General features: G+C 37.3%; 1 protein-coding gene across 1 annotated transcript; it reads left to right on the top strand.

Annotated features, from left to right (window-relative positions):
• Positions 1–353: 353 nt before the first annotated feature.
• ankrd13a (ankyrin repeat domain 13A) lies at positions 354–14,657 on the top strand. Its single transcript, XM_065250749.2, has 15 exons — positions 354–792; positions 1,302–1,437; positions 2,702–2,826; positions 4,248–4,293; positions 4,385–4,528; positions 4,771–4,960; positions 5,262–5,328; positions 5,536–5,617; positions 5,771–5,832; positions 8,749–8,879; positions 9,068–9,225; positions 9,494–9,637; positions 9,783–9,958; positions 10,032–10,093; positions 12,882–14,657. The coding sequence occupies exons 1-15, from the start codon at positions 685–687 to the stop codon at positions 13,078–13,080; spliced, it is 1,830 nt and encodes a 609-aa protein (XP_065106821.2). The 5' UTR covers positions 354–684; the 3' UTR covers positions 13,081–14,657.
• The last annotated feature ends 1,441 nt before the right edge of the window (positions 14,658–16,098 follow it).

Here is a 16,098-nt window from a genome sequence, read left to right as displayed (position 1 = left end):
GCGCATGCGCAGAAATGATTCTGTCGTTCCTGATTTGCTGAAGATCTCCTGAGGTGGCGTCGTGCGCACAAGCGAATTTCAGACGGTACCATGACATACAAGATTAATTTTAAAGATATATTCTCATTTTAAATGTAAATAGTTTATTTATTTGATGATTTAATGTAATTATAATGCCTTTATTCCAAATTTCACTATTTGAATTTCCCCAGAGATTATATAGCATAACCACCCCCTTCTTCATAGTTGGTTCAGTCCGACGTTTGGACTGCCCATGTTAAAGCAGAAATTATTGTTTCTACCATATTTTTATGTTATAAATACATTTTATACAGCTAATTATACACTCTTAGTTAATTTTATGAATTGGGCATTATTTCAAAATGTAATCAAATAGAAAAAATGTGAAGGAGTGTTTTGAAAAATGACTGGATACACCCCCACCCAAATAGTCTCAACCTGCCACTTCCTTGTTTTTCAAAAGTTTTATTTTGAAAAGAAGTTGCTCGCGATTTCGGCGTCTTTTTGACTAAAATAATCCACATCTTTTATCGTCAGAGTCGCCGTACATCGAGCTACAATCAATTAAACGCATGAAGATTTTGCATGGCTCGTGACAGTAGCTAGCTCGTAGGCTGGCTCTTGGTTTTGGAGGGGAGACGCGGAGAGTTTGATCGAGGCACAATGTTGTCCGCCACCGCTGCCAGTGACGAGGATTTCAGCCTCAGGTTTCCACTTCACGCCCTGGTCTGGGAAAATGACTACAGGAGGCTGGAAGCCGAGATACAGACGGTATGCGTAAATTAGCTTTGGGTACATGCTGATGCAAGGTCTGTAACTGCTGAAGACATTCTGCTGTCTGTCTCTCTAGTGAATGTCAGGATGACAAAATGACATGTTTCACACGTATTTAATAATCTTCGGATTGCCCATTTTTGTTAATGCCATACCAGCTAGTCAACCACATGTTAGTTAATTTAGCAATGCATTAGAAAGGTGGTAGGCTTTTTGGTGCTACACAGTACGCTGAAGCTGTTACAATGTATGTCGTCACTTTTGTATTATTTGGTACAGTCCAAGCAAAAACAGTTACTTGTATACATCTGAAAAATAAATTGCAAATGCTTCCCCAACTAACCATATACTTTTTAACCACACCCCCATTGGATTGCCTTTTGCTGGAATAATGGTGGACTTGGTCACCCTGACATCAGTGCATCTTCATCATTGCACCTGATCTTTGCATCTGACAGTTTCCTCTACAAAATATGAATTCAGAATTGTATTTACAACGCTTTCAGAATAACATTGAAGAGGTGGATCCAAGAGGTCGTACTCCCCTGCACCTGGCTGTCTCACTAGGACACCTGGAGTCAGTAAGAGTGCTGCTAAGACACGGGGCAGATGTAACCAGAGAAAACGCCAAACATTGGACAGGTGAGAATCAAGATTAGTCAATTTGTGGGTGCATATAAAGGTTTCATACAGTCTCGCCATTGCGGCCTATAATGTAAATTGGATTGGCTCCCACAATAACACCATTAGCACCATTTACCATCACTTTCTCAGCTTGTGTCATCAGTGGTTTTCTCAGCCAGAGAGCATGCAATGATCTCCAGTGCACTATGTACTGTATTAAAGTATACCGTGAGGATGCAATGTCACATGCACTCTAGTTTGCTCCTTGCTGATCATTACCGGCCATTTAGATGATGTCTTTCATCCTGAATCTATATAGTACACTACAACTGGGGTGATTATGCGTCATCCAGGACACATAGATCAGAAAAATAATACTACAAAAGTCCATGCTCCTACTTTTAATGGAACCTGTTTTACCCTTACAGTCCTCCACACACCCATATCAAACACTTACTGGTCATTATCGTCCGTTAAGATGATGCCTTTAATCCTGACAGGATATTAGGTGCTCTGATGCAAAAGCCGCTAAATGTTGCTTCTGTCAAATATGAGATAATGATATTAAAGAGACCCTATTATGTTGCTAAAAAGAACGTTATTTGGTGTATTTGGCGTAATGCAATGTCTTCACGCTGTTTATTGTTAAAAACACATTGTTTTACACATACCGCACGTTATTGTTGCGCATCTATGCCCCGCCTTTCTGAAACGTGTCGATTTTTACAAAGCTCGTCGTTCTAAAAAGTGAGGTGTGCTCCAATTGGCCAGCTATACAGTTCGTTGTGATTGGCCGAATACCTCAAGCGTGCGACGGAAATGTGACGCTCCTTACCATATTTGGTAGATCAACATAAAACCATGTCTGCATTTGTGAACATAGAAATGGCAAACAACAAGTGCTACTCTACACTGAATAGGCTGCTTAAGTAAACTGTTGCCTACAATCCTTGTGATCATTGTAGTCTAGGAAATTTCATTTTGAGACGATAACTCGCTCCATCGTAGACTTTGGGATGTGCAGCTTTGCAGATTGTTAACATGTACAACAAACTTACACAAAAAGAAATCTAAAATCATAAAAAGCAAAATAGGGGCTCTTTAGCTGAATGCTCTCGGCACGTATTATACGGTCATCAAATGCTTTCGCTTCAGACAAACAATGCAGATAAAGTCCAAGCTCATACTAATCTGTTTTACCTTTCCGTTCCTCAAGCCCATATCTTTTAATAAAGAGCTAATGGGGGAAGTAAAGCACATCTATGTATGCATATCTGTGCAGTGCTGCAGGAGGCGGTCAGCACCGGAGATCCAGAGATGGTCCAGTTGGTTCTCCAGAGGCGGGATTATCTCAAAGCCTCCACGGCACTGGGCGGAGTTCCGGAATTACTGTGCAAGATCCGTGAGGTCTGTCTGTCATTTTGTTTCTTTTTGTAAATCTGTCTTTTTCTGATTTCTCCCTCCCTTTTGACTCCCATGTTTTTGTCTTTCATATGCTAAAAGGATGCTTCAGTACTCCCTGTTCTCCCTATTATTCCACTGTTTTCATAACTTTCTTTGGAAATAGTTTATAGTATAGTTGCTTTAGAATCATTAAGGCCCTGTCACATCAATATTTTTCAATCCACTGAGTCATGTTGAGCAAATGTGGTGTTTTTCATGCAATACTTTAAAGTTTAAACCTATTAAACTTAAACATCATTTGAGCTGATCCAGTGAAAATAAATACACACATCATTTATATAATTATTATATTTGTCGATCACATGCTTTACTCTCTAGACATATCTAGACATCAAATGCATGACATTCAGAGAAAAACAACATTGAGTCGTCTTTTTTACTTTTGCTTTCACTATTTCCTGCAAACATTTCCTACATTTTTGCTACTTAAAGGGACAGTTCACACAAAAATGAAAGTTCTGTCATAATTTTCTCACTTTCATGTTGTTACAAACCTGCATACATTTCTTTGTTCTGATGAACACAAAGGAAGATATTTCAAGAAATGTTTGTAACCAAAGCATTCGTGGACCCCATTCACTTCCATAGTATTCTTTTTTCCTACTATGAAAGTGAATGGGGTCCACAAACGGTTTGATTACAAACATTTCTCAAAATATCTTCCTTCGTGTTCATTAGAACAAAGGAATTTATGCGGGTTTGTAACAACATGAGAGTGAGTAAATGATGACAGAATTTTCATTTTTGGGTGAACTATCCCTTTAACAACATAGAGTAACCCCTCTCTGATATTTTTAAAATGCTGTCAAAAGCTTAAAGGAATATTCCATTTTCTTAAAAGAAAAATCCAGATAATTTACTCACCACCATGTCATCCAAAACGTTGATGTCTTTCTTTGTTCAGTAGAGCAGAAATTATGTTTTTTGAGGAAAACATTGCAGGATTTTTCTCATTTTAATGAACTTTAATAGAGCCCAACATTTAATACTTCACTCAACACTTAACAGTTTTTTTCAACGGAGTTTCAAAGGACTATAAACGGTCCCAAACGAGGCATAAGGGTCTTATTTAGCGAAACGATTGTCATTTTTGATAAGAAAAAAAAAAAAAAAAAATATATATATATATATATATATATATATATATATATATATATATATATATATATATATATATAGAATATCAAAGTATATATAAATGTACATGTAAATGTTTCTTAAATACAACCTTTAATGTGTGTGTATTTATAAATAAAATAATTTCACAAAAAATAAATTATGCAAAAAAACTTATTTTGCATGCGATTAATTGCAATGAATCTTATGTGAAAGGCTTTTAGTAACGTGAACCTTCTAATCCTCAGTCCCCAGATTTTTACATGGAGATGAAGTGGGAGTTTACTAGCTGGAGTGAGTGCTTATTTCCTCACATCTTTTCCTTACATTACTCCATTCCACTTATGGGATGCAAAATAATCTGCTTGGTCTATTCTTGTTGTAGTTCCTCTCGTATCCCGCGTGTGTCCCAGCGATGTGTGCAGAATCTGGAAGAGTGGATCCTGTCTGAGGGTGGACACCACACTTCTGGGCTTTGAAAACATGACCTGGATTAGAGGCAGAAGAAGCTATATCTTCAAGGGAGATGGTAAGATACATTCACATTTATGCATTTGGCAGACGCCTATCCAAAGTGACTTAAAGTGCATCTAAAAGTGTCCCTGAGATCGAACCCACAACCTTTGTGACTACACATACTGTGTATAAATTTAGTTTTGTGGTTCAACTTAGTTTTCTGACTAAGGTCAACAGGAAGTTTGTTGTAATTCTAGAACTATTTATTTGTGGTTGATCAATATCATGTTTGTTTTTGCATGTGCCATTTGACAGACAGCTGCACAGAGCTAATGGAAGTTAATCACGAGGATGAGGTCGTGGACACCGAACGTTTCGACCTTTCTCGCGAGATGGAAGATGTCACGCTTGACTCCATGCAGCCCGCCGAACAGGAAGTAGCAAAGAGGTTGACCACGTCCATCGTCAACACGTACCTGGATACAAAGGACATTGCATTTGAGAGGTAAAGTTCTGTTTGCAGTGCGCATGTGCGCAAATGATTTGAAAATATTATATTTGTTAATCTTTGTATATATAAGCTTTTCCTTAGAAAAGGGGACAGCTTATATTGCCCGCCAGCAATGGGCATGCCTACTAAAGCAACAGTACCGGCAACCAGGCATTTCCGCTGTAAAAGCACTTTAAATCAGGTTAAATGGTACTTAAGACTCCACATTTATGAGGGTGAAGCTGTTGAATGATCACCAAGGGAGTGCTGGTCTTTTTATCCGATGTTAATAAAAGATGCATCTTTATGTTCTTAGGTGTAAGTCGGGCATCTGGGGTTGGAGGTCAGACAGAACTGAGACAGTAAATGGATTTGAAGCCAAGGTGAGAAAACTTTTTAATCCTTACAAATCTCACAGTGTTTTTAACTGAATGCTGTATTAAGGATCTCATCTCATTGACGTTCTGCTAAGTGGTTTACAGGAAGTGAAAAAACGATCGTCATAAGCCCAGTGCGGCTCTTTATTTAGAGCAGCTAGTTTCAAAATGAGTCTGTATTTGTCATATGGGTGATGATTCTGTATTTGACAGGTCTTTTCGGTGAACAACGTCAACGTTGTGATTCGCACCAGGACGGAGCACCTCACAGATGAGGAGAAGGCCAGGATAAAAAGTAATTAACCCAGTTTGAGAATTGCACTAAAAATACCTTTAACTCGTCCTTTGATATTGTTAGATAGTTACACTTTCAGCTGGGGTTTTCAAAATGGTATTAGTGTGTGGCGAGTCTGTTATGATTAACTATCGATACTTTTGATCTCTACAGGTGAAAGGAATGTTCTGGAATCTTTACTTGGCACAGTAGAACAACAAATCGGTGCTCAATGGGTAAGACGAGCACACACACCACAGATTTAAAGGTCAATATTTTTGTAAGATGTAATATAAGTCTCAGGTGTGCCTAGTCTGTGAAGTTTCAGCTCAAAATACCCCACATATCATTTTTTATGTCATGTGCCAAATTCCCCTATTTGGGCGGGAGCAAAAAAGTGATCATTTCATGCATGTACCTTTACAGATCACATAACTCGCACAGTTTCTGCCAATCTCATGTTAATCTTGGGTACCTATAGAGTATTATTTCATCCTTCATATGTCCATAGAGTCTTTCGTGTTGTCAGATTTATAAAAGACAGAACAGCCTTTCCGTTTTATTCCTGAAAAGGCAGAATTCTCTGAAACAACCCACTTGAGATTAGATTTTGATTTAATTACTGCCTGTGGTTCCAACTCCTAAACGGGGTTTTTTTATCATTGTGACTGCTCCATCACTCAGTTGTGGTGTTAAACTGGGCCTGATTAGTAAAGCAATTGTCTTCGAAATGCAGGTAACAAACATAAACCCATTCGCAATTACCTTGCTGTCCTGGAAAAAACAAACTGCATGCACTTTTGTCTTATTGGACAGGGTTACTTGGAAACCTGAATAAGGTTTTCTTTTCCCTACTTAACACACTTTTGTCGTGCCATTGTTTATTCTTGATATATAACAAAGTTGTTGCGTGCAGTGATGCTTGTGACTTCCATTCAGGGTTCTCACGGGTCCTTAAAATCCTTAAAGGGGACAGAGAATGAAAAACCATTTTTACCTTGTCTTTGTTGAATAATGGTAGTCTACCCGCATTCACGAACATACAAAAAGTGCTAGACATGCTAAACATCTCAGTCTCACAGAAATGTCAGCCAGAAAATGGCCCAATCTGAAAAACTGATGCTTATAACATCGCAGGCATCTAACTGCCCCTCCACTTTAAAATAATTGGCTACATTTTTTGAGTGGCAGCAAAGTCAGCCAATCAGTAATGAGATTGCAAGTTAAGCCAGTAGGGGGAGCCAATTAGGTGCAAAACCACTTGTTTAAAATCCCCCACCCTAATAGAGCTATCTGAGAGAGGTTTTTAGGAAGCTTCTAAGGCATTTCAGACCCAAACAAAAACTTTTTTGTCTACATGTCACATCACAGAACAAGGATAAATACTCCGTTCAATCATTCCATGTCACCTTTAAAAATTGTGAATCTGGTGGGAAAAATCAAGGCCCTGAAAAGCTTTTAAAAATAAACATAAATAGTAACAGGTAATTGAAAAGACTGAAAGGAAAAATCAGTTTTATTCCCTGTGTAGTACAAGATGAATTTTAGACTTATTTGGCATACATTCTAAAATGTTAATTTTAAATGCTTATAACTTCTGGATGGGAATTTTGATCCATGCCAAAATGCTTTTTTGCAGTGTTTGACACATTAAAACTTACACAATGTATCTTATGAGGTGTCCCCACATTAAGTCCTTGATGCTGAGGGTATTGGACCTGGAAAGTCCTTGAAAGGTCCTTGAATTTGTTAACCAAGGTGTGGGAACCCTGAACAATGCTAATGATGAGCATTCTCGCTCTCACTTTGATTGACATGTGGGTGTGCTTTGCTGGGGGAAGTGCCAAAAAAGGAATAAGGGGTCCATGATACGTAACAGTTAACCATGTTCGATAAAAAACTTTCTGAAGCTTTTTTGACAGTTTGCCTTTGTTTAGCACAAGGAATACAACTCTTTAAAGCCTCAATAACACACGCTGTTTCTGCATATCTGATGTTAATCTGGAGTTCCTATAGAGTAGTATTACATCATTCATATCTTCAAAGAGTCTTAAGTTTTATCAGATCTATAAAAGACAGATTAGCCTTTATGGTAACGTACAAAAAAATTTGGAAGGACGAGTTACGAACTGCGGGAGGAGCGAGTCACGAGTGATGCAACACTCTGGATAACGTATGATTCACTACATGTTCGTGTCGTTTATATAGTATGCACTTACGCGCCTATTTCCAAAATAAATACTTACTTAACGTATCCAACTCATGACCCGGTTAGGACTTTTCAATAAAATCCAGTGTTAAACAAATGCACATGCAAAACTCCGCTGCTAACCCGGATAAACAAAATATATTAATTGTTTCCATAATGCTGGTTTTCTTCTTCTTACAACCAAAAACACACTTCTTCTTTCATGCCATTGTTGAGTTATAAAACAAAGCTCTTGTGGGAAGTGATGCTTGTAACTTGGCCTGTGACTTGGCTCTCCCGCTGATTGATGTGTGGGCGTGGTTTTCCAGGGGAAGTCCCCATAAAAACAAGTGATACGTATAGCCTACCCCTGAAATGTCAGCAGTTCCTGTAGTCGAAAAGAAACTTGTACGAACCCTGGTGAAGTGCATTCGGCACTATACTCTATAACACGTTAATCTGCTTTTTTGACACTTTGCCTATGTTAAGCATGAGGAAACATCTCTTAAACTGTGTTAATAAGTCAGAATGCATGAAATACCCCCCCCCACCCTTAAATGCAAATGAGCTACTGCTTTTTGTTAAAATAGACTTGATTCCTGTGAATAAAGTCTGGGACAATAGTATCTTGAACAGCATTAGTGCCACAATGTACTAAAAAACTAATTTAGAAAAGCTTTTGGGTAAAATTAACCAGTCAAGCAGTGGCTGTGGATGGGGCTTTGTTAGTGTGACATCACATTAACAAGAGAATCAAAACCTAATGAGACTGCTCTGGTTTAATGGGGATTAAAAAAAGAGTGGGTGGATTTTTTTGCATTGTAGGATGGTTGTGTTTACACACTGCCAACATTTTATGTCTAAACACATTTTTAAAAGGAATTTTGCATAATATGGGTCCTAAAATGTATGTATAAAAAGGTAAAGGGATTATGTATTGTGTTGTTTGTATTTATGACTACAGGACATGACTTTAGAATTTGCCACTGCCACAAACCCCACCGCCATCACTCCAGAAGAGTATTTTAACCCCACCTTTGACCTGCAAGGGAGAGATATCGGCCGACCAATTGAGCTCACCATCAGAACACAAAAGTAAGACTTGTTTCTGCAAGTTTGTTACCCTTTGCAACATTTGTCACCAGGTCTGACTTAGGAGTCTAAATAGTAACTGATTTAAAATCAGTTTTCCTCTAAAATATAGAATTTCTAGCTTCATATGAGTGACAAAAATATATATAATTTTTAAAAAGTGTTACGTTGTTTTGCTGAATCCTTCTCAGGTTTAAAGGCACTCTATGGATGAGTGAAGAACATCCCCTGTCTCTGGTGAAGCAGGTTACGCCCATTATTGACCTGATGGCCCGCACCAGCACTCATTTTGCCCGACTCAGAGATTTTATTAACCTCAGGTTTCCTCCTGGCTTCCCTGTCAAGATCGGTGAGTGAATGTCTATGTGCTTTTAAGAAACAGATCAACCACAATTTTCAGCTTTGAAATTTAACCTTGTCTAAGAAAAGAGTTGATGTGCAAGTTCTTGCAGTAGCTTAAATATTAACTTATCTTGCCTGCGGTTTTAAAATGTTAAAGGGACAAATATATCATTTAAATTCACCTCATGGCATGCGAAAAATTTAGATTTTCAGTGCTCTAAAATGTTCTCATCCTTCAGACTTGAAACTGAATTGCATCTTTTGTGTTCCTTCAGAAATCCCTCTGTTCCACGTGTTAAATGCCCGCATCACATTTGGCAACGTTAACAAGTGCAGTACAGACGAACCCCTGGACGCCGAGCAATCAGCTTCCACACCCACACCTACAGAGATGTGCGAAAATGATGACCTGGCTTCAGGTTCGGAAAGATTTTTCTCATTTATTTTCCTCATTAAACTTAAAACAGACCTTTGTGAGCAAATCCAGCCCAGACATCTAACCTGACATCAAATATATTTATTTTTAAACAAATGCGTAAAGTCATCCTTGTGCTGCTCCCACAGCACCGACTGTGTTCCAGGTTTCCCCGTCTGTGTTCACGGCACCTGCACACTACCATCATCGAGGTGGCTACCGGCACCAGAACCCTCGTCAATACAACCCGACCAGTCATGATGAAGAGCTCCTACAGTACGCCATTCATCAGAGCTTGCTGGAGTCCAATGGAATCGAAACACAGGTTAGAAACTTACTGACTGATAGGTCTTGGTACTTTTATTGATGTTGCTTATCACTAATATGCCGTTTTGTAGGACTCTTGGAGCGATTCGGATGGACAGGTTACACAATCCATGGTGAACAGATTAAGTGATGGGTAAGTTTTTAATACCTTCATTAATTGTAAAACAGAATGACTTCATCTGTATCTATTTCTCTCTGTAAGGTCAAAAACTTGCAGAAGCAATTATGCAGTAATGCTTGGCTTACACATGGTGTTGTACATAATTAATGTGACTTGTAATGTTATAGAAGTAATAAATCTTATTGCTTAAAGTGCTAGATTTTATATAGCTGGGTTAAGGTTCATATAGATCATATAGGCTTTGTGTTATGTTTGGAAATGCAATATGTACTCTTCTTGTGTAAATGAGTTCTGGCACATTTTGTATAAATTGAGATTATGGCGCAAAAAAATCAGCTTGCATTGGCAGAACCTTTTTTTTTACAAAGCTCCAGCTCTTTAAAGGGGACAGAAAATGAAATTTTTTTTTACCTTGTCTTTGTTGAATAATGGTAGTCTACCCGCATTCATGAACATACAAAAAGTGCTAGACATGCTAAACATCTCAGTCTCATAGAAATTCCTCTTTTAGAAATGTCAGCCAGAAAACGGCCCAATCTTAAAAACTGATGCTTATGACATCACAGGCATCTCACTGCCCCTTCACTTTAAAATAATTGCCTACATTTTTTGAGTGGCAGCAAAGTCAGCCAATCAGTAATGAGATTGCAAGTTAAGCCAGTAGGGGGAGCCAAATAGGTGCAAAACCACTTGTTTAAAATCCCCCACCCTAATAGAGCTATCTGAGAGAGGTTTTTAGGAAGCTTCTAAGGCATTACAGACCCAAACAAAAATGTTTTTGTCTACATGTCACATCACAGAATAAGGATCAATACCCCATTCAATCATTCTATGTCACCTTTAATGCAAGCTCTTTAAATTGCTTTATTGTTAAAGCTGCAATTTGTTTTACTTTCATTGGTTAAAAATATGTTTAAAATTGTCACAAAAATTAATATTTTAAGTTTTAAGCAACGATCGTTCATGTAAATATGTCAATTTATAATGTGCTTACATCTGGGGAATCGTCTGTTGTTAAATCTTTCCCCACCATTGACGAGGTATCTCGTAAATTAAGAGAAAACGCTTCCCTGCCAATGATGAGGTTTTTACGGCAATCCATATTTCCGCTATTATCCACCAGGTGGCATTCTTACCCAACTTATAAAATCTGTAAGCATCCACTAAGGCCAAACAGTAAAAGCTCCGGGTATGTTTTAATCATCGCTCTGAATCCGATCTCTAACAAAAGTCATTACAAAAATGCATTTATCTGAGCTTTTTGTTCAAAATTTGGTATTTTTAAAGAAACCTACCTATATTTGAGACGTGATGGAGAACAAATGAAGATAGGATGAAAAGTGTTTTTTTTTTTTTTTTGCAGAGGGTCTGTTATTTTTCATTTGGCATGTTCATATATTTAAAGGTGCAGTGTGTAGATTTTAGCAGCATCTAGTGATGAGGTTGCGTATTGCACCCCTACCTTTCGAAGCACATAGAGAAGTTATGGTAGTCGCGGCGCAGGACAAGCATGTCATCGTCTGAGACAACGTAGTGACAAACGCTCTATAGAAAAGTTTGTCCGTTTAGGGCTACTGTAGAAACATGAAGGCACAAAATGGCGGCTTCCATGTAAGGGGACCCGCTGTGTGTGTAGATAAAAACTGCTCATTCTAAGGTAATAAAAACAATACAGTTCATTTTGTAAGGTCTTTATACACCACTGAAAACACAGTTATCTATTTTATATTGCATTGCTGTCTAAAGATCCTTCTAAAATTTACACACTGCACCTTTAAAGAAGAACATTTTCTTCATATATTTAAAGTAGAACATTAAACTTTTGTGAAAATCATGTCTGGCAACTTTTTTAAAAAAAATGCTGTCGAAAGGGATAGTTCACTCAAAAATTTAAACTCTGTCTTATTTTTTCACTCCCATGTTGTTACAAACCTATACATTTAATTTTTCTGATGAACACACAAGAAAATATTTTGAGGTCCATGATTTTTTTTTCCCACTATAGAAGTGAATGGGGCTCATAATTGGGTTGGTTACAAACACCCCTTAAAATATCTTCCTTCATTAGAAAAAGAAATTAATGCTGGATTATTGTTGGGTAAACTTATCCCTTTAAAACGAAAGCTCAAACGTTGCATCAACAACAAGATTTACGTAGAAACTTTTTTTTTCATTTAGTCAGAACAAACATGGCAGAAATGTTCAGATGACATTTTTTCATATATATGACTTTAAGGATGCACTTGAACTGTCATGTTGATGTGTCATGACATGTCAGATTCATCTGTGCTTCATAAAACACTAAAATTACTCAAATAACTTCAATTTCGTGTTTCAAAGTCAAACAGAGTTGGCGATAGAGAGGAAAAAGTTTTGATTGCAGCTTTAAAGGGATAGTTCACCCAAAAAAGAAAATTCTGTCTTATTTTACTCACTCTCATGTTGTTACAAACCTGTATAAACTTCTGATGAATGCAAAGGAAATATTGTGAGGATTGTTTGTAACCAAACTGATCAAAAGCACCATTTACTTCCATAGTATTCTTTATTCCTACTATGGAAGTCAATGGGGCCTCTGTTTGGTTTGTTTACAAACATTCCTCAAAATTTCTTACTTTGTGTTCATAACAAAAAATATACAGGTTTGTAACAACAAGAGAGTGTATAAATGATTACCTTTTTTTCATTTTTGGGTAAACGATCCCTTTAACAGAACACAGTAATGTGTACTTTTTCAGATGCTCTTTTTTCATCTCCGTGTATGATTTATAAGTTGCCTTATTTTGTTACATTACCACAGATCTGGGTCTGAGGGAGTATTAGTAGATCTTAGCGACACCACCACACCTTCAAGCTCTGGCTCCACCTCCAGCCCCGACTCTGAACTTCGATTGGCCATGGAGATCTCCGCCCGGGCACAGGAGGAGGAGGACAGGAGAAGAAAGCAAGAAGAAGAAGAATTGGAAAGAATTTTACAACTCTCGCTAACAGAAAAGTGACCGAGTAAGACGAAGAAGAAACTAAGGGAGTTCCTGTTATTGCCGTAATTATTCAACCTGTTTATTCATCACACCCCTCTATAGATTCATGCAGTTTTCTCTTGCCACTGACAGTACAACTACAAATGCTTTTGTTGGATATGGAATATCATCCTGCTTTCTTATTCCAGCATTTTATTATTTTAAGTGGTGATCACAGACTGTTATCTTCTACTAACTCAAATGGGCTTTTTCCACTAACGTTTTTAGACCGTGCAGTCTATTGCACGAAATGCAGTGCTGCTTGAGGATTTTGTGATGTAATTGAAGGTCCAAACATGAACCCGTGTGTGAGAATGTAAGTTTGTGTGTTTCTCGCGGAAATAACCAGATGCAGTTTTTTGACAGAAACATGTCTGTTCATTTAGATTTTTATTCATACTAAATCTCAGGGTTCGACTGGTCATCAGTTGTCTGTTCCTTTAAACTCATTATAAATCTAGCCAAGTAAAGTGAAAGAGACGAATGTTTTATACAAACAGTAGGACGCAGTGCCATCTTCAACACGTGTGCTTGTGTCAGCTTTAAGCACCTCTACTGTAAAGGCAATAATTTACACCACCGTGCCTCCGGAGAGTAAGAGAGGCACTTATGCAGACTGGAATATATCCGTAAGCAAATACATCTCGAGCTTTTAGTCTGGCTAATTTGTATATTAATACAATAAAACAACTCATTTTATCATAGCTATCTTTTAATGCAAAACTCGAATGTGGCAGTACTGGGTCACTTTCCAGCACCAACGAAACCTCATCCTACACTAAAGAACTAGGGGAATGTGTGAAAGATAACCAGCTGTGTATGTTTTTTTTTAGGTGTTGTGAAACTGATTGTGGTTGGACAGCATAGCTGCTGACTGATGTGGTAAATGTGGATTAACCTGCTCTGCAATTGATTAATGAATGTCGGAGCGGTACTGCAGCTTATGTGTTAGAAAATTTCACGCTATTTCTTCCTTATGTACTTAAATTGTTTTCTTTCTTGATGTCTTGAATGTTGTCTCTTTTGTCGACTTCCCGTAAATCCCGTGAGTCGCAAAAGATTGAGTATTGATTGACTTACAGCTTGCAGTATCTCCTTCACGACTTTTGTATGACCCAATGTGTTATTGTTTTACTTTTCTTATAAACTCAGACCCAGTAAGGGTCACAATCCTGCATTTATATTAGATTTTTTTTTTTTTTCTTTGTTTTTAAGTTCATTTAAGTTTCCAGTTGTTATTCTTATGCTGCACATACAGTAAATAACAGACTACAGTTAATCAAAGGTTTTGGCTATGATTATACACGATTTATTATTCACGAGAAAATAATTCAAAGGCATTAATTATTTAAGACTTCATTTAACTTGTGGTATTTAAGTCTTAACTCTTAACTAATTGCCAAAATGTTTCATGATTCTTACTGTATCAGGGTTAATGGTGGCTGCAAAATGTAAGCTAAAATATGAACATGATGAAAAAAATCCTGAAGGCATTTGTAAACTGTGATGTATGTTTGAGGAAGAAATTTTTTATTTTAATAAAAGCACTTTATTGACTTTTTGGCACTTTGATGTGAGAAGCAAATCAGACACAAAAAATAAGTGTGATTTACAGTGTGTAGTATAGGTGGCAATATAAAAAGTAAATATTAAAGATCCACAATACACTCTAAAAAAAAATGGTACTAAAAGATTGTAATCTTAGGGGAACCATTTAGCACATATAAAGCACCTATGAAGAACCATATGGGGGTAATATAGGACCACATACTGGTTGACAAACAGTGTTTGCTTTTAGAGTGTAATACAGCATATGAGAATTGAAAGGTCAAAGTGAGACAAACCTGGCCATTTGGGTTAAATTAACCCGGAAAATGTTTATATTTGAATCAGTAATCCAGAATTTTGGTCTGAAACAACACAACATACGTTTAATCCATTTTTGGATTTAACGATACTGTAGAACAGAGAAACATGTTACACGAGCCAGCAGATGGCACTGTTTCGATGTGTAGTGATTCTACCTTTCTTGAGTCAAATTAGTTATGTTGAGTTTCATGTTAGATATTTAATATCAGTGTTTTTCACAAACAAAAGTAAAGGTTTATACATCTGCTATGTCTGCAAGGAAAACTACAGGTACAGGTATATGTTAATTGTCTGCCCCAGTTTTATGACATTTTATAAAATACATAAATGTATTATACATTCTAATTAAACCTCAGAAAAATAAGGCTACTAACCATTTTGCTTAATTCAAATTTTAAGTTTTAGAATGTTTTATGTCATAATTTTTCTTTGGGGGGCCAATAAAGGGGTGCACCCTACACAAGGGAGGCCACATGGCAAAAACAAAATTTAAGAACCACTTCATTACAATAATACTAAATAAAACAGAGTGCATTGTGGGAAAATCACACAGCATTCCCTGCTGGGTATAATGAATGTTATGGGGCAGTGGCTTTCTGTACATAAGCTTCACACAAACACTATTTTGTTATACTGCAGAAATGCATAAGAGAGGGGTTAAGCATAAAAAGATGTTTAGACAATTTTCCATTGAGAAAACCTTTGTACTGTAACATTTTCTTAAATATGAAAGGATGTCTACTTTTGTTTCCACCTCATTTACCTTCAGTTGCCGCACTTCCATCTTAACAGACCTTTAAGTGCCATTTGTTGGCAGATGAAAGTTGTATGTCAGCAATGGTTTAAGGCAGTGTGCTGTCAATCTAAGCCCACTGTGGTGTAAAATCATGATTTCAGAGAAAAAAGAAAGCAAAGGAAATAACTCAGTCGTGAAGTAGTTGACTTGGGTGACCTTTATGCTGTGACAAAATTGTTTTATTCTAATTCTGTTGTGCAATAAACCATTTATCCACTGTGTATCCTTCCTGTTTGTTGTCCAAGATGCTGGGATAGAGTCCAGCCCCCCCCCCACAAACCTGCAGAGGAGTGGGTTAGAAGACTGAACACAGATGGATTTGATCTATTGTT

Source organism: Paramisgurnus dabryanus, chromosome 5 (assembly GCF_030506205.2).
Source record: "Paramisgurnus dabryanus chromosome 5, PD_genome_1.1, whole genome shotgun sequence".
Classification (NCBI taxonomy): Eukaryota; Metazoa; Chordata; class Actinopteri; order Cypriniformes; family Cobitidae; genus Paramisgurnus; species Paramisgurnus dabryanus.
Note: the sequence above shows the minus strand (reverse complement) of the source record. Positions and strands in the feature narration are given on the sequence as shown.